The 20,058-nt window shown below is 35.1% G+C and overlaps 1 protein-coding gene across 2 annotated transcripts in view; it reads left to right on the top strand.

The window, feature by feature from the left end:
- The window catches only part of DIAPH3 (diaphanous related formin 3), a 495,444-nt gene that overhangs the window by 68,230 nt on the left and 407,156 nt on the right, over nucleotides 1–20,058 (top strand). For both annotated transcript variants that reach the window (XM_021929669.2, XM_021929670.2), the window contains one exon: nucleotides 1,982–2,086. In XM_021929669.2, coding sequence (XP_021785361.2) covers nucleotides 1,982–2,086 — 105 coding nt within the window. The remainder of the gene's footprint in view (nucleotides 1–1,981; nucleotides 2,087–20,058) is intronic.

The raw sequence follows: 20,058 nt of genomic DNA, 5'->3' as shown, positions 1-20,058 counted from the left end.
GGAATAGGAGACTGGCAGAGCGTGTTTTCTAGTCACAACACTGCTGATCAAAACAGAAACTGGTCCAGACAGACTAAAGTATAAAAAAAAAAAAAACAGCAAAAACTGGCAGATGGGACAAAAGCAATCCCTAGCTGCCCTAATTACTCATTAGCATAAGACACTCCCACAAGCGTCATGACAATTTACAAATGCCATGGCAATGGCCCAGAAGTTACCACCCCTTTCCTAGAAAATTCTAAGTAATAATTTACATTGACCCACCCCCTAATTTGCATATAGCTAAGTGGGTTTAAGTGAGTATAATTACAGTTGCCAAGAGCCCATACATTGCTGACTCTGGGCACACTGCCTGTGAGTTAGCCCTGCTCTGCAAGGAGCAGCACCATTCGATAAAAGGTTGCTGTGTAACACCACCTTGCCTTTGAATTCTTTCTATGATGAAGCCATGAGCCCCGCTGGGCTAAGCCCCAAATTTGGGGCTCACCTGTCCTGCAACAGTTCCATTGAATTAGGCTTAATTAAGGATGATTCTTTCACTCTCTCTTTTTAAGGTATGTGAATCTCTCTGTGGGGCACAAGGTAGTTTTTACTGTACAGGTCAAACTGTGATGCTACCCCTGTAAATGCTGGTAGCATCACCTCAATTATTGTGACAACTAACATGCCTCAAGAAGTTTCCAAAATTTCCAAAATGCTTCCTGTGTCGTATTAAGGCCTACTGAGCCTTCCCTCACTAGCTTAGACAAGAAAAACGAAACAAAACAAACCTTTATTCACATAATTGGGTGTTTCTAACTAAAACAGCAAAAGTGACATTACTAATTACTACCTTTTATTGTAGTGTCAAATGGAACGGCTTCTAAGATCTTAAATATTTCTATCAAGGTAAAATGAAGAGAATTTTGACTTTTAAGTGCTTGAAGGGTTTGGTAGCCAAGAATTGAGTCAGCTAAAGGCATAAACTACAGTGTTTGATGAATGTAGCACCCTTATAAAATCTGTAAGAAATTTAATTTGCTAGGCTCCATAGGTGATCCAAAGTCCTGAATTTTATGATCCATTCTGAGTAGATATGAAGTTTATATACATTCAGATATTTTACATTGCACATCACAAATGACTCAGGGCTAAGTTCACGAGGACATTCATTTGAGCTGCCCTTCTCCTTTAGCCATTTCTGTCTTACCTCAGACGCCCTTTCCTTTGCCAGAACTGCCTCTTACTTCAGCAGCTTAATTAAGAGCAATTCATATATTTATGTGGATATATACCTGACTTGAATTTTTAGTTAAAATTAAGCTTGTAGGAAGATCTTGGTTACTTAAACCCTTATTTTGGTTGGTGCTGTTGAGAAATGTTCGATTTTAGGTGGTAGCTGTTTTTATAAGTACCACTTTTATGTAACTTAGAACATTCAATAAGTTAACTAGTTAACATTTTTGATAAGAGTAGGGAAAAGACAAAACTATAAAGTGCTTTGTCCTTTGCTGGAATCAGTACTGGATATTTGATATGTGCTTGCGGCTATCAGAATCTGAAACTTGGTTGGTTTATTTACTTTTTAATTTTTATGACTCACACGCAGCTCTTTCAAAGCAAGTGCAAGATAGCTTCAGGTGCAGCTGTTGTAAAAATACATAAATATATTGAAATTGTGAATCCTAATGACCTTATGAATGGCAGAAATCTGCAACTGTCTAATTATCTATAGTGATGTGAATGTAATTTTATTTACCTGCTGTGAATTTTAAAAGTTCTTTTGGTAAGTATTTTACCTGTTAAAATGATCTAGAATACTTTTTTCTCTCCCTCTCCAGCTCTTTTTTCTCTCCTTCCTTCAGGCAGAACTACACGTAAATCATTCCAAAACAATTAATGCTGCTTTAGTCACAAATTATTGATTTTTCCATTTGTAGTGCATGTAGAATTGCTGCTCTACTTAGATTCCAAACTGAGGCATTTTAATTGTGTTTTCCAGGAAGATATGAATTTAAATGAAGATAAAAAGGCACCATTGCGGGAAAAGGACTTCAGTATCAAAAAAGAAATGGTGATGCAGTACATTAATACTGCTTCTAAGACAGTAAGTAAAACTGTCAAGCTGAAAAATACTGCTGAACATGTTTTCATATGGAAAACAACACATTTGTTTAATGAAGTGCTTAAGTTTGTGGGCAACTGTAATCAGAGGGCTTCTGAATGTATAATTAAGGGCACAAGTATTGTACATTTGTTTAAATTAAAAATGTTTTTCATCTTATAACTTTTAAGCTGCTTGTGCTTTTTAGCTAGTTACATTGTTCAGAAACACTGTGGGGGGACTACTCTGTCACCTTTCCTTGTTAGTGAATTAATATAGTCATTTGATTTTTAATGTCACTTATAAATCAGAGTGATATTTGCATTATAGAAAAGTGAGATTGATTTTACTGTCTACATCAAGGTACATAATATTGGCTTAGAAGTGTATCTTAGTAATGTGAATCTCCCTATGAATAAAATTATCTTGTAACAAATTATAAATGTTGATATTAAAAGGAGCATTAGGCCTCTATGTGGCTGCCAATTTTCTAGAGACACATGAAATATGTGGGCAGTAGTAACGACTAAATGTCTAAGAAACCATGACTGGCACACAGAATCAATTGCATTTATTTCATGGGAAAACAAATGAGCTTGACTAGTCATATACAAATTGTGAATAAATGGATTGGATGAAGAATATAAAATGGAAGCCAATGAAGAAGCAATCAGTAGAAAGACAGTAGAAAATGATTTTGGCTCAATTTACAACAGAATTGGATTAGGAAAAAGTAGCTTAACACACTAGTTTTCCTTGTGTATTTTAACCTAAGTTCAGGTTACGAGAACATAAGTTATTTATACTTTAACTACATTTATCTGCTAGACCAGTGACTCTGAGGTATTTCTTTTGGAAGAAAGACAGAAGTGATGTTTAATTTTTAAACATGTCTCATGTTTTGGCAACTTGCTCTTCAGGTATAGAAATCACGATGAGTACTGTGCTTTTTTTAGCTCTTTGTATAGATGGACTTTGTATCCCTGCTACTATGATACTGATACTAATCGCCTTTGTCCTTTAATGATACTTATATATCACAAATTGGTATTGGTCGGTTAAGAGTCAGAGCTCTGGTGTTTTGGATCTGCTTATGTATCTCTGCCTGACCTTGGAAATCTTATTTTACCTCTTTGATTCTCAATTTCCTTACCATAAAATGGGAATACCTACATAGTGGACTCATTATCAGAGTTAAATGGGCAGGCATGGTGGTTTGAGATGTCAAGGTAGAAGGACCTCTTGAGGCTAGGAGTTTGAAAGCAGCCTGGACAACAGAGCAAAACTTTGTCTCGACCAGAAAAAGAAATTAGCTGGATGTGGTGGTGAGATCCTGTAGTCCTGGCTACTTGGGAGACTGAGGTGGGAGGATTGCTTGAACCCAGGAGTTCAAGGCTGCAGTGAGCTTCGATCACATCACTGTACTCCAACCTGGGTGACAGAGTGAGACCCTGTCTCTAAAATAATAATAAAAACAAAATTAAATTGTTTATTCCATGATTAGAACACAACATATTTTATGACTAGTGACTGCCTTTTGTGGTAGCAGTGGTGGTGGTAGCAATCATTTGTTTTTCTTTGTAATTTGTTTATTGTTCTTGTTATCGTAATCATTATACCATAATTTAAAATATAGGGAAAAGTACATCAGTAAAAATACAGATTTACTATTTGTAAGTTTACATTTCTAAGGGTTTTTTTTTTTGTTGTTGTTTTTTAGGTGTCTATAAGGCCAGGTGTGGTGACTCATGCCTGTAATTCCAGCACCTTGGGAGGCGTAGGCAGGCAGATCACTTGAGCCCAGGAGTTTGAGACCAGCCTGGGCAACATAGTAAGGCCCTCTCTCAACAAAAGATACAAAAATTAGCTGGATGTGGTGTCTTGTGCCTGTAGTCCCAGCTACTCAGGAAGCTGAGGTGGGAGGATTGCTTGAGCCCACAAGGCAGAGACCCGAGATAGCACCACTGCAGGTCAGGCAGCATTTTAGGCACTAGAGATGGTGCGTGAAGATAATCTATCACTGCGTCCTCTGGAGCAGCACTGGACGTACATAACAGAAACACATAAACATATATGTAATAGGAGGTGAAATGTGATATGGAAAAAAAATAACAGACGGGTGAGTGTAGATAGTGTTCATGTTTTGTGTAGTGTTCATGTCAGTGAGGACTACCCTGTTAAGGAATTGTAAATCTAACAAGTAGGAATTCATTTAATATAATTATAAGAGATATGCACTTTGGGAGGCCGAGGCGGGTGGATCACGAAGTCTGGAGATCAAGACCATCCTGGCTAACACGGTGAAACCCCGTCTCTACTAAAAAATAAAAAACTAGCCGGGCGAGGTGGCGGGCGCCTGTAGTCCCAGCTACTCGGGAGGCTGAGGCAGGAGAATGGCGGGAACCCGGGAGGCGGAGCTTGCAGTGAGCAGAGATCTGGCCACTGCACTCCAGCCTGGGCGACAGAGCGAGACTCTGCCTCAAAAAAAAAAAAAAAAAAAAAAGAGATATGACATCAGTTAGAACTGGTTTAGAAAACCTTGGCATGATAGTTCATATTAATTCTTGAATTTGAGATAATAAACATACTTTAAATAAATAAACTGTTTTGAACGTTGTTATGTGGATCTATTTCAGTTTGCATTCACTGATTTTCAACTTTAATCCTCTAATCATTTTGGACTAAGGTTGAAATTTGTTTACCAGAATTAGATAATTAAATTATCAGGATTGAAATAGATTAGTTATCTAAAGTGTGATTACAGCATTGACTCATTTAATTAGTGTGTGGAGGATCATGGCTCTTCCTAGGAAGGTTCTGAATAATTTGGCAGATGGTTAGCATTCTAGAAAGTTCAAGCTGACCAGTCCTTTATTTTTGCTCTGGAAGTAGAAACACATTTTATTAACTCTAGGGTACTGACTTTGTCATGCCACTTTATTTACATTAATGACTGTTGAAAAAGTTATGCTGAAAAGAACAGAATGAAAGTTCTTAGATACATTGTTCTACAAAGGATATGAAAAGGATAGAGGATAAAAAAGATATACTTTTGTTATGGTTTTAGGCTTACAATTGCTTCAAGATTCTCTTTTTTGGGTAAGCATTAATATTATTTTTTGGAAATTAGTACTGATATCTAACAGTGTATATGGTTTGAAAATATTTAACCCTCAAAATATTAACCCTCAAAGTAGGCCTAACGTAGATAAGGTTGGTTTTTAGAATTAAAAAAAAAATGCCACCAATCAAACTAGGTTATTTCTAAACCTTAGTAAGTTTGAATTTAGATGGCACAAGAATAAAACTGAATTTGTGCAGTTAGGAAGGATTATTACAATTTTATTAAGCTAGTGTTGTATTTAGAAGCAGAAAATATCAGATTTACATTTTTCTAACTTCTAGGTCATGGGAACGTGATCCAGGTTATTTTTTTACGTACACTCTCGTGGGCAGTTCCACTTGGGGGTTTTTGAGAAAGGTTTCCCTCCCTCATGAAAGGATCTAGAGTTGGAGAGCCACTTTGTTCTGCCATTGGATGTGGTTGTGAGAGGTTGTACAGTGCTTGATGTCACGGAGCTGCTTCTCTGGCTTAATGAGTTCCTGCCCCTAGACTCTTCATTATGTGAAGTGATGCAAGTTCTCATGGAAGCTGCTCCGAGTTTTTTCTTTGCCACTGTTAAGAGTCCTGATATACCATCCACATGCATTTTTGCCTGTGCTGGTTCTTTAATTCTAATTCATTCTGGAAATTACTGTTTCCATTCAAAGGAGCATCCTTAAGACGCTCCCCTCACTCAGTGTGGACTCACTCATAGCATGGATGAGAGAGGTGCTACAAGGCACTGTGCCCATTCCATGGTAAATGACTCAACTCAGATGTTTAACAGCAAGTTTATTGGAGAAAATGTCTTTTAGGAAGAATCCAGACTTGACTTGTTTGATCATGTAACTGGAGGGTAAGACTGCGATGCAGTTAGTGGTAAAGACCTTGATAGCAGGATGTGATGTGAATAGGCCAAATGAAAGAGGATCCATAGTTTCCAATAAATGTAAGAACAAAAAATTTTGGAACAGAACAGAGAATGCTCTTGTAAACCACAACTGCCTGAGGATTTTCACTATTTTTTAAAATAGAAAAGAATTAGAAATTAATATACAAATCTATTATATACATATAGATGTATTTAATAGTAATGCTTAACCTTGAGTATAGTTCTCATTCTTTATTAGAGTTTGACTATTTTTAATCTTATCTTCCCTTAGAATGCTTAAGTACTCCATCAGATACTGTTAAAAGATGATTTCTGTGGTTAAGCTTCTTATGTTCGAGTGCACAAACCAAGCATAGAAGATATATCCTAATAGAATTGCTGCCTTCACTTAGTTTTCTTTTTCCTCTTTTCTTTTTGGGATGGTGCATCATACCCTATGTCTGTGATAGAAGTGTTTATTAATGCTTATTTTCTTGTAGGTGCTTGAGTTATATTAAAGGTGAGCTGTTTCTGGATATATTATTTCTGGATAATGTGAGAAAAATCTCATGATGGGGGTCGTGGGAGACCATGGATTAATTTATATACAATTAAAGTATGTGTTAAAAAGGATTCTTATTGATCTAAATCCATTCTGAACAAGATTTATATATTTTTTTCTCTATCAATCACAAAGGGTTAGCAAAAATGAAATATATGGCTGGACTTGGTGGCTTACGCCTGTAATCCCAGCACTTTGGGAGGCCAAGGTGGGTGGATCATTTGAGGTCAGGAGTTCCAGACCAGCCTGGCCAACATGGTGAAACCCCGTCTCTACTAAAAATACAAAAATTAGCTGGATGTGGTGGCACGCACCTGTAATCCCAGCTATTCAGGAGGCTGAGGCAGGAGAATCACTTGAACCCGGGAGGCGGAGGTTGTGGTGAGCCGAGATTGTGCCACTGCAGTACAGTCTGGGTGACAGAGTGAGACCCTGTCCCCCTCCTTGCCCCTCAAAAATAAATATAGATTATACCTTTCCTGTCTATTGAGAGGAAGGAGTCTTCTATTTGCTGTTCTACTTTTAGGTTTGTCAGGGTAATCTGCAGCAATATGAAACTAGGGAAGTCCTGAGAGGCCAAAACCTATATTCCAGACAAGTGAAAGCAGACCCTTGAAAGGAGGAGAAGATTCTTGAAGGAGGCAGAGACTCAGAGGGGCAGAGTAAGGATAGAGGGAAGGAGGCCAAGTTTGAGAGACAGATTAGAAAGGAGAACCAAAAAGATGTCTGGTCCTTTGTGGGGAAGCGGGGTTTCTGGGAGAGATTTGGAGAGATATTTAAAGAGATTTTGAGGGAAATTTTGGTTTATGTTATGTAGTGCAGTGTGTTTATTGTGTCTCCAAGAATACTTCAGTAGAGATGAACATTTACTTATCAGTGCTTTGGGAGTTATCTTTTCCCCACAATTAATTTTCGTAGTTCAAGATGATTAAACTGTCCAGACAGTTTAATTACCTATAGATTACAACTGGACTGCTACCTGTTAGCATATTGCACCGCCCCTGTCCCCCCCGCCCCCACTTTTTGGCTGTACCATTAGGTTTAGATAAATGCTTTAAACATTTCTCTTTGAACTTTGTACTTCTGCTTAAAAGCTCTTCTGAATGCACTAGCTTGGAATCAGAAGTTGTGATAGACTCCTCATCTCCCTTATCCACATATCATTGGCATCTGTATTACAGCTGCATTAACATGTCCAGTTTAGGTGAGCTGATATCTAAGGATAGCCCAATCTCACATTTCTAAGATTCTTAATCAGAACATACATTCTTTATTTTGTATGTATGTTTTTGTTTTATCTTTTTTGTTTTTTTTTGGATCAAGAAGCAGAATTCCTCTTTTATAAATGCTCCTGAAAGTTTGCTAGCTCCTTCTTTTTCCCTGTCAAGCTGGTTTCCAAGTGAATGTAAGGGCTATTCTGAGGCATTTATTAGAAAAGTTTTGGATACAGTTTTAATTCTTTGAACGCTTCCTTAAGTATTATTGTAGTAGTTCTTCCTCAGACTTTTTAAACGTGAAAGTTAAATATCAAGTATTAATGATCATAACTTTATGAGGCATAAAGACCATAACAAAAGTTTTTTAAGCAACACAATGAAACAACTGAGTCTAAATTGAGTTCATAAGGGTAGAATTATAGTTTCTTGTGTGTGTATGTATATATTTGTGTGTATGGATATATGTATAATATAGTGTTTAAAAGCATTTTGAAAGGTCTTGTCATAGTACTGTTGTTCTAGCTCAATAGGCCATGATGTTCTCAAGGATGGAAGACCTTGTATTCTGCAATATTATTCTTCTAGGCGTATCTTGATCAGAAAAGAACTGTTTGAGAAAATATCAGTCATATATTTGGGTTTATGTGCACAGTCGACCCTCTGTATTCATGGGTTTTTCATCCATGAATTCAACTAACCGCAGGTTGAAAATATTTGGAAAAACAATTGTGTCTACGCTGGACATGCACAGCTTTCTTTTATTGTTATTCCCTAAACAATATAATGACTATTTACATAGCATTTACTTTGTATTAGGTATCATAAGTCATCTAGAGATGATTTAAAATATATGGGAGGATGTGAATGTTATATGCAAATACTATGCCATTTTATATCAGAGACTGGAGCATCTCTGGATTCTGGTGTCTGTGGGAGGTCCTGGAACCGATCTCCCATGGATACTGAGGGGTGACTGCATTTTCTCTAGGTGGAAAATCTGGAATTGATTTGTTACTTTTAGCATTGATTTGTTAATATTGTAATATTAGTAGGGCATTTTAATGCATTTCAGTGTCAGTTTCTCTTGCTTTCAGTTACAGTTTCCAATGTTAACTTTGTAAAACATTGTCAGGTACAAGTAAATTAAGTTCTTTTTATTTTCTCTCACTTTTTGGTTGTTGTTACTTAAAGTAGGCTTACATTTTAACCACTAGAAACTTAGAAGAACCAAAGTTGCACACATTCTTGTTAACATTAACGTGGGTTTTTTTTTTTTTTTTTTTTTTTTGCTTCTATTTCAGATTACGGATTTGATAAAAACACCCCGTAACACAAAAGCTTAGTAAAAAGTTTGTGATTGACATTAGATATATCTAATAAACACAATGCCCTTATGATGCTTTGCCTGCTTGTTTCCAGGTCTTACTTGCTGACTAGCAGAAAATTTCAGAGCCTCAGCACAATGAACTGATTTCTTGTTAAGACTATTTTCTAATAATCTAGCTGGCACTTTAGTTTTCATTTGTCCCTATATAGGATAGGTTTTATGTATGCACAGTTAAAATGATCTTCCAACAGCTAAAATTCATCCAGATTCCTTGTGAGTTGTTTCTGGGCAGCACCAGTGGTGTTTCATGTTCTCTAGTATTACTGCATTGTGTTTTTGTTTAGGTAGGAGATGATAATGAAGAAACAGATCATCTTTTCTTTTTTTATAGGAGTAAATTATATTGCTCACATTAGAATTGTATACTTTTGATCTTTAAAAAATCTTATGGGTAGTTAAGACAGCTTTTCTTTTATTATAGCATTTTTTAAAAAAGGTTTCATCAGATATAGAAAAACTGCTATTTACTAGTTGAATTTTATTAGATCCTGAGTTGATTAATGATGTTTATACCACTTGTTGGCATTAGAGGTCATCCAAGGTTGTTTTCATCTTGTCACTGAATTGTTTTCATCTTGTCACTGAGGTGTTTCTTGGCCTAAGACATTTTGCTGTGCTCGTACTTACTTTTTAGATTTTTATGAACATAATTAAACTTATGTCAAGTAGCCATGAATGTAGTGATAGCTCTGAAAGTGCCACAAGAGGCATGTGACATCCGTATATACAATTATAAAGAACCTTTTAAAACAAGGAACACTTCTAAAGGAAAAAGTGAAAATTTAAGAAAATAAATGCTATGTATGTGCAGGTGTCTTTCAGTGAGCAAAGGGGCTAAGTAATTGATGAAATGAGGAAAAAGTGTCCAGGAGTAATAGCTCTTGATCTTGATAGCCAGTAGAATCATCTGGGGGAACTTGAAGTATTTAAATGTCCAGGCCTTACCACTTAACACTTCCATAAAACAGTTCCTGTGGATGGGACCCAGGCATCAATATTGAGTAAAGCCCTCCTGGTGATTCTAGGGTACAGCCAAGAATGAGAACCACTGGGCTGTAGAAGATGAGCCTTATCACCAGATGTCTCTTAGTATAACATTAATTTAACAAGAGATCAGGAATTGACAGAATTTAAAGGCTAAGCATGGACCATTTAACTATTAAAACTATTACCTAGTGACAGTGGCTTCAAGGATAGTTTGCCATATGCATAACATCAAAGTGAGTGTTCAAGTAGCATAAATACTGGTAGCTGCCAAGAAATTCTGTATGACATTTGGTTACTAGTAGAAATAATCAAAGGAGAAGGTTAACTATTGTAACAGAGAAGAACCTGCTTTATTTTGGAAAAAGATGCCCAATAGAACAGGTATCAGTAAGGAGAAGAGTATGCCTGGTTTTAAAGCTTCAGTGAACTTATTCACCTTCCTAGTTGGTGGCATTAAACTTAAACAACTAAGCTATTTTGTACTTAAGGGATATCCTGTGATTTCTTAGTTATTCCTAAAGGGCATAAATTCTATACATACTTTAAAAAAATCCTTAATAGGCTAATCAATCACCTTGATGCCCAAAAGGCATTTGTTCCCAATTTAATGGTTTTCTGACTTGTTAGCATTTCCTCACCAGCTCAGTGTAGTGGTTTCCCCCACAACTCTCAAGACAATAAATATGGTTGGTATAGCCTCTTACTATCAATGTGATGCAAAAATTTTTCAAATGCTTTTATTACCAGAAGGCCTTCCAGAGTAGATTAAGTAAATTAAGGATCTGTCCTTAGGATTTGTTGAGGTGTGGAAACCAAATAGTCCAACAGTAAATTTAATCCTAGGTTTTTCCTTGTATATTACTGTTATGGTAGATTTTATTTTTGGATTTTTTTTTTTTTTTTAAATTTTCTTGGGAAACTGCTTTGTACTACTTTGGTGAGTTTAAAACCTTTTTCCTTCATTTTTGTTAAGGATGACTTTGTTATACTCTTATTTAGTAGATATATTTAGTAGTAGTTTATTAAATTTTTTTATTTAGGTCTGGAAGATATCTTACACCATATTTAAATTTTGCACATGAGGGAATGGTTCAAGGGAGTGTGTGACATTCCCACATTAATTCCATGGCTAGGACTAGAAACTAGGGTTTTTGACTTAAAGGAAAAAAAACCCCTTTGTCAAATAAAAATAGTTACAGAAAACATCAAAAAACAAATCTGTAGCTTAATGAATTATCATAAAGAGAACACCACACAGATAAGTAAATAGAATAGAACCTTGCCAGTCATCCTGCAAAGTACTCCATCTGCCCTGTCCCATGCTAAAACCTCTCTTCAGTTTTATGTATATTTTAGCCTAAAAGTAATCACCATCTTGACTTTTATGGGAATCACTTCCTTGAGTTTCTTTCTAGTTTTATCACTCAAAAGTGCATCCGCGGACTATAGTATATTCTCTCTCTCTCTCTCTGTCTCTATCTATCTATCTATCTATCTATCTATCTATCTATCTATCACTCAAAAGTGTATCATCAGACTATAGTTTATTCTTCCATCCATCTGTCCATCCATCCATCCATCCATCTATCCATCCATCCATAGGGTCTTGCTCTGTCACCCAGGCTAGAGTACAGTATTGATCATAGCTCACTGTAATACTGAATTACGTAGTGATCATAGCTCACCGTACATAGCTAGAGTACAGTAGTGATCATAGCTCACCGTAATACTGAACTCCTGGGCTCAAGTGATCCTCCCACCTCAGCCTTCCAGAGTGCTGGGATTATAGGCATGCACCACTGTGGCCTTTCTTTATTTAAAAAATTTTTTTGAGAGGGAGTCTCTGGGTCTATTCTGTCCAATCACTGTTGAAGCAAGTGATAGATTCATGGGGTCAACACATGTGCTACTGTTGCTTATATTTTAAAATTTGGAATATCTCTATGTCTTGTTTTATCTTCAGTTATTTTATCCAGGACATTCTGAATTTTGCTGATTTGTATGTTTGTGGTAAGTGAACATCCTATCCTCTGTATTTCCTGCACAGAGACAGCTAGATCTAGAGGCATGATCACACTCAGGTTTCATCTCTTTAACAAGATCATAAGGAGTATTATATTCTTTCATTAATATCTAGTTTGCAATTAGAATTCTATAATTTCATTTTCATTTATTGGAATACTTTTACAAAGAGACATCTCTCAAATACTGTTTGGTTAGCCAGTGATATAGGAAATTTAGGATAAATGCTTTATTCTTTTCCTTTATTTGCCAGCTTTCAATATATTGATTTCATTCTCTATCATTCTCTGAAGATGATCAATCATTTTTAATATCATCAAAAATTTATGCATTACAATTATTTTTAGTGAAAATCAAATTGTCCCATCTTTGGCCATTGGGACTTGTCTAGTTGACTCCTAGTCATTTTGGTCTGATGATCAAGCTCCTCCTCTAGAATATTTATACTGCTAAACCTGGTATCAGTTGACTCTTTCCTTTAGTGTGGGGAATGATATTTCAAAGTTTACAAGCTGAGGGCCAAGGATACTTACTGTTCTTTTTGTTTAATTGCTGTTTTTAGTGGAGAGATAGAAGAATAAAAAGCATGTGTGGATGTGTATTTAAAAAGTTTTTATTTTGCATATGTTCTGTCTCCACCTGCTATTTTTGTCCTACTATGTCAACATTGACTAAGCATATAGCCATTACATTTCACACTCTTCCTTTTAGTCCTCATTTAGTTTTAACCTCATTTAGTAACTATATGTGAATGCTCACCACTGTCCTTACATTATTTCTGCAGACATTTTGTTTGTCTGAAGTTTGTTCTTTAGTAGATTCCTCTGAAGGACTCATGGAAACAGTATTTCCTGAGTTTTGCATGTTAGTAATAGTGTATGCCCTTTATTGTTTAGTCAGCTTTGTTGGATATAAAATCCTTGGCTCACATGTTTTTTTGCTTAGGATCTTGAATAATACTATTTTTTTTTCTAGCGTAAAGCTTAATGGCATTGTTTTCAAAAGGTCAGCTGATAACTAACTTTTAGTTATTGTCTTTCTTTCTTTCTTCTGAATATCTGACTTAGGATTATCAAGTACACAGTATGCTCTTTTATTGTGTTTTTCTTTTTTTCTTAAATTTCTTTTTCTTTCATTGATGTGTTCTAGTTTTTTGCTTTGGTTTTCTTTTTCATGGATTCTGTTATCTGTATGTTGGATTTTTGTCTATCTTTAATATGCCATCTTCTCTCAAATGGTTTTTATCTTATTCTTTATTTCTTTTTAAGTTTTAAAAATTTTATTTAATTCATATCTGCATTCTCTTATGACATTATGTTTATTCTTGTGTTCCTTGTTAGTTTTTATTTCTGAAATAATTTTTTAATTTCTATTTTTTTCTTGAATTCCCTCACTGCATTTTTGAGTGTGGCTTAGTCTACTTTAAATATTTTTTCATGTCTTATATATTCTCTTAATGTCTGTTAGTTCACTTTGAAATTGTAAATTACAATTTGATTTATGGATTTGTCTTTGAGGTGTCTTTCATCTTTTACAGGAATTTTCTGCTCAATTTTGATTTCACTTTCAGCACTTTCTCTTCAGTGTAGGATCCTGTTCTGGAAGGAGCTGTGGCAACTCATGGGACATAGAGTCCTCCAGCCCCTTCAGATCTTTTCTGGGCCTCTTGTAGTCACCCACACTCCTTCTAGTTTCAGTTGCTGCTTTCAAATTGGCCTACTAAAATGTCCAATGGATATCTCTGGGCCATTTTGGAGTTACCTTGTTTTCATGTTCTTTAACTACTCTGTTGCCTACTTTGGTTCTTTCCATAGGGATATTGCTACTGTGGGGATCTTGTGGGTGTTGATGGTTTGTCTTCAACTTCCTTTAGTTTGAGGATTGTTGAGAAGGTATTTTGTCACTCAGTACTGTTGAGTATTTGATTTTGCTACTTAGTTATTTTGTCTTTTTTTGTGTGGGAGATCAGGGAGTTTTCAAAATTGTATTGCTGCTGCCGTCTGCCTAGATCCTCTAGTCTGATTTTGAATCTCATATTCTTTTCTTTATTCTATGCCAATTTATGTCTTTGGTTAAAAAACAATTCGGGGTTATTAGCACCCCCCTGCCCTAACTATTAGGGTAGAAAATGATGACATTTTTTCTATGTAACTTTTAGCTGTTAGCTCTTGGTTTTGCTGTTATTTCATCCATAAACTTTCATTAAATCTCTTAATGGTCCATGACCTACAAATAGTTTTAAGCTTAATTTCTACGCTATGCTTATGCAGTGTTATCATTTCCTTATGTAGTTTCAGTAAATTATGCAGGATGCATCCCTTTCTGAATCCCATTGATAGTTGGGAAATTCAGACTGCCCTTCAGTACTATACCCCACCCCTAGAAAAATAGGTCTCATCTGCTTGTGTATGTCTATAAATTAGTGAGTGTGTTAAATCTATCACAGCATGAAATCACTTCAAGCGCTGTGAAAGACTATCTTAAAGAATTTAAATTGATTGCAGATGTTAGTGCAATTAAGCAGGCCTGATGAGCTCAGAATCATGTTTCTCAGATTTGAATATGAATTTATTTAAAAAAATTATAGTGATGTACTCCATGTAAATGGAGTTCATAGGCATCTAAGAGTTTTTATCACCTTCTGCTTTAAAATGGCTGAGCAATGTGAAAAGTGATGCGTGACCCATTGTGCAGATACTTGTATTACTTTGGATAAATGTGTATTATTTGTCTTAAGTATATAGAGGTGGCACTGAGTGATTATTTCCTTTGTTAATTCATTTGTCTATTGATTAGTTTGTCTATCTTTCATGTCTATGATTCATTTAAAAATTATCCTATAGACAGAAAGTATAATGTTATTTTGTTGCATTTTTAAGACAAAAAATTGAGTATGATAAACAAGTCAAATGTGTTGGCTTAGATTACAATTTTACTCTTGAGTTCAGATCTCTTGACTAATTGAACTTTACCTACCTTAATTTCTTTTGCTTTATTTTAGCTGAAATGTGAAAGCTTTCTAGTTATTATTTTAAAATACAACATACTGGGTTTCAAATTAGAAAGTGAATTCTGAAACCAAACTATAACAAGATTAAGTAGAGTGTACGGTATGTTCATTTTCAATTTATTTCAAATTGATCTGTGCACATTAAGTAATTAAACTCATCAATTTCTATAGCACATTGCAGAATGTTATGGACATTAGGGCTTTATTATATATACAGTAGTAAAATAAAGTAGAAGAATGGTGAATAATTGTATTTTGCTACTGTTTTTAAATACTAAGAAAATCACTGAAATATCGTTTGAAGGGTAATGACATTAATGATTTTTAAATAGGGACAAAGAATACAATATATTTTTTCTAGATGGTAAAAATTAAAGCTGTATTCTGTACTATTTTATAATAACTTATTTAGCTTTTAAGACTATACTTTGTTTCCTGGAGTTAAGAATCTAGCTTTGTTGCTTCTAACTTTGTGATTTCAGAAAATTCATTATTTTTCTCTAGGACTCAGTTTACTAAATTACAAAATTTAGGAGTTTTTGTGTGGGAAAGTATGGAATAGGGGCTAGGTTTAAAGTCTTAACAGTTCAAGTCTTCTAATACAAGTTCAAGTAAAGTGTAAAATGAGCCTGAGTAAGTAAATGTTACAGTTGAAGCCTTCTTAAATCTGATTCATATCTGTAATGAAAAGTTGAATAAAAAGTTAATAAAACTGGGTATAAGAAAAAATAACACATGTAGTATTTTTCCCACACATGAAATATACAAGTATTGTATTCACAGCCAATCTTTAGATACTGAGTCAAACCCTTTTCTTTGAGTAGGAATGGCTCTCACTTTGTTTTTTCCCACGTAAGACATGCCCATAAGACATCATCTGTGATCATTTTTGTGTATGTTTTGAGTAGACCAATAATTTATACTTGTAAAGCAATCTAAGTTTAGATTTATAGGAGATGTATATGGTTTTTACAATGTGATTTTTTTTGTTATCTTAAACCTATATGTAATTTTTAAGATAATTTTTTAAAGAACTTACCCTAATCTTGTCTTTCTTAAGCCCTAATAATACTCTTTCTTTTAATTCTCATATATGATTACATTACTGAACACAGAACAGTACATAAACAGGGGTACAAAAAGTCAACTCTTGGTATTCCCAGAATTCAATTTATGGAAGTAGATGTGTAGCCTTCAGTATGCTTTGAGCATCTATTACTTACTATGTTATAGAATAATGGAAAGCCTAATACTGAACATCTATCTCTGGAATCTTAAATAAATCATGCTTTATTTTTTCTGGTGAACTTTATTTTCTACCCCTTCCCCAACGGAGTCATAGCAATATATTTTTCTATAACTTGTTTTATTTTTCCCCCAGTTAACTTTTCTACCCTTTTTTTCTGTCAGAAATGACCTACTGAATTCAAACTGACTCAAAAACAGAGCATATTGGCTCGTGCATCTGAGAAGCCTGGTATTGGCTTCCGGCAGGCGTAGATCTGGGTTCTCAAATGACCTAAGGATCGGTTCTTTCCGTATCTCTTAGCCCCGCTTTTCTAATCTTGGCTTCATTCATGTAAGTTCTTTCTATATCTAGAAGGTTAGTAGAACCTCCCAGTTTAACACCTATATTTTAGGTCTATTAGTCTCCAAAAATTTTAGGTCACTGACCCCATTGATTTTTTAAAAGTTGATTATACGTTACTAAGCTAATATATATGTATTATGAACATGTCTATACCTCATATTTGTTATATTCATTTTATATGTAATATAGATTTTATTTCGAATATATGTGAATTGAAAATATAAATAAAACAATGTATTACTATTTCATTTGTAAACTTTGCCTCTTAAATCGGTTTGGTCTCGCTTTAATTTTTATCATATTTTAGGTATGTTAGATTCATGACATAATTCCTTTCATTAGTTTTCTTCTAAAAATTATTCCCTTTTCCACTCCTGAATTTTAACTTTAAAAGACCCATTCTATTCTATCCCGTATAACTGAACTTAACCATATTCACTCAGGGATGTTCTGGGATCATGTGCAAACATGCAGTAACCATTATACTTCTCCAAAGTTCATGCTGACCTCCACCTTGCCCACTTCAAGTCTTTTTTCGTTCTTGCCTTGCCTATACTAATTCTGCCCTTCTTATACCACAAACCAGCTCCTGTTCTCTCTTTAGCCACATTTAATTATTCAGTTTGAGTTTGCTGTTTGAATTTCAGCATTGCCACTCTTTTCGCCTATTGAGTTAGTAGTTGAGGGCACTGAGTGAGATATAATACGCTTTGGTTCTGCCTTTTTGTGTTGCACTTGGAGGAAAAGACATGTACTGAGGTAATATGTCATTCAGGCAAAATAAATCCTTAAAAGAGTATTACTTTTGTGAATTCTTCATTATTCACTTTGATGGGGCTCTTGGAGGCTCACAAACTTGACTGGTCAACATACAAAGACTCAGTTTGCATTTCATGAGCAGGCATACAATCTGTTTTAATGGAGACTGGTGTATAAAAATCCAAATGTCACTTTAGTAATTTACAATCAGAAATATTGTTCTTAAGACTCTTGTAGTCTCTTCTCTCCTTATAGGCTAGTCTACACAGGAAGCCAAATGATATAGAGAGTTGCTTACTTGGTTTGTTGGATGACCCACTATGGAGATAATCGGGCATATATTTAGACTAAGATCCTGCCACTGTGCTTGCACCCAGCATCATGTGCTTTCCTTTAATGTGATAAACTAGAAGCTCCACGAAGGCAGATAAATCTTGCTGCAGCAAAAACTAGATAATTATGTTTATGTGTCTGAGCACTCCCTTTCCTGGGGAGTTGCAATGGTATTTTGCAGCACTTTAGGTCTCTGGACATGTTTGCAGGTACCACGCAGACTGCCTCCTCCTGTAACACATGCTCACCTCTCTTAGAGTACTCTGAAATTGATAAAGTCATACTTTCTTATGGCAACTAAAATAAATTTATTTTATTTTGAGGTCACAAATTAATTTTATTTTGATATTGGTGCAACTGTGTGCGTGTGTGTGTAATCTCCTGGGTCATTTTACTGGGAGGCTCATTTTATCTCATATTTTGATTTTCCTTAATTTAATCTGAAGTTAATTATAATTTAAGATTTGGGAGTATCTTATAGTTGGCAAAATGTATCTCTCCTAAAGTATACCTCTTGTCTGGTTATGTTTTAGAGAAGAGTTAGATGAGAACTAGTGTTCTCATTTTATTTTTTCACTATTTAGATTTTATAGCTCATGATCTTTACACATTTCCCCCTGTCATTTTTGAGGATTTTTTTTTAGGACACAAAGGTTGTTTCAGTAATCAAAATAAAATGATTAGAAATTCTAAGATCAACTTGTTTAGTAATCAAGTAACATTCCAAGTATCATTCATTTATTCATATGCTCAAATTTAAAATTATTAAAATCAAAGATACAACTTAAAAGAATAGAGTATCTCTTAATGAAGCAGTCTTTAACTAGTGTGAAATAATTTGTTACTATTTTATTGCTTTGTTTTGTCTACTTATGTGAAAAAGGTGTATGATTTATATATACTTCTCAGATTAACAGTGCTATAGAAGTAATGCTTTTCTTCTGATATATGATCAGAATTCAGATATCATTTTAATGCTTAATAAATAAGTAACAAGATAAATGAGTGAATAAAAGTCTTTAAATAATTACTTTTGTATAATGCTTATGTAAGATTAATAGCAAAATCCAAGTTAAGATTGTGACCAGTGGGTAATGTGCTGAGTAAAGGTATTTAAAATATAACAGTTTTAACAGTCTTTTTTCTTCTTCAAAAGTGATTCATTGTTACAGAAAATTTAGAAAATATAAGACATTATGCGGAAAGAAATAAAAATCCTACCAAAGTTGAGGCATTTTTATATAATATTAAGGTTGTTTTGATTTTTGAAAAGCCTATATAGGAATATTATAACAGTAAAACTAAGATTTCTATAACAGAAAAATTAAATATGACTTTTCCTGTTATGTCAGCATTTTGACAGAAGCCCAGAGGCTGAGGCTATCAGGTGCTGAAACAACACAGCCATGAAAACAGACTGCGAAGCCTATTGTGCTACCATTAGCCTATCATCTACTTTGAAACTATACAAGATAAGGTTCACAGTAATTTAAGAAATGAAAGGTTGACAGAGGGGGTTTCTTTGGAGAGAGAGGTGTCAGAGTGCTGTGATATTATTTCTGAGCCCTTGTGAGGGACTGGAGCCAAATGAGTGGGCGTTTGACAGAAGTACTCAGAGGTTGATGTGTATCCCTTCCAGTTTGGAGACACAGATTGGAACCTTACTCTATTCACTCTGCTAGGTCCTAAAGGCAAGAAGCTATTCGAACTGCTTTGGTGGCAGAGCAAAGAAACAGGATTAGATTTATGGTTGGAACAAGGTGGACTTGTGCCAAAACATTGGCCAGATGTGGATCTTTCAGAAGCCGTTGACTTTGACTTGTCTTAGGAGGAATTTTGTCCCAAGGGGTTGCCCTGAATGTGCAGTGACCCCAGTAGGGGCAGTTTATGTAGGGTGGACTGCTATTTCTTTAGCAGTATTTCTTTACTGTCTGAGTAATGCACATATGCATTCCATGGAAGATGTAGTCAACACTTGGATTTCAGCTACATCTGGAGGACCATGGCACCAGAGTATCACAGTGATGCTTGATTATCGCAGTTTTCTCCATCTGTCTCCCTTTCCTCCCCACTGTGTCCAGCCCTGAAGGTAATGGAGGAAACCTGATAAGATGGCATGGTGGAATGGAAGTG

The sequence above is a fragment of the Papio anubis genome, chromosome 15, assembly GCF_008728515.1.
Source record: "Papio anubis isolate 15944 chromosome 15, Panubis1.0, whole genome shotgun sequence".
NCBI lineage: Eukaryota > Metazoa > Chordata > Mammalia > Primates > Cercopithecidae > Papio > Papio anubis.
The sequence above is the reverse complement of the archived record's forward strand: the minus strand, read 5'-3'. Positions and strand labels throughout refer to the sequence as shown.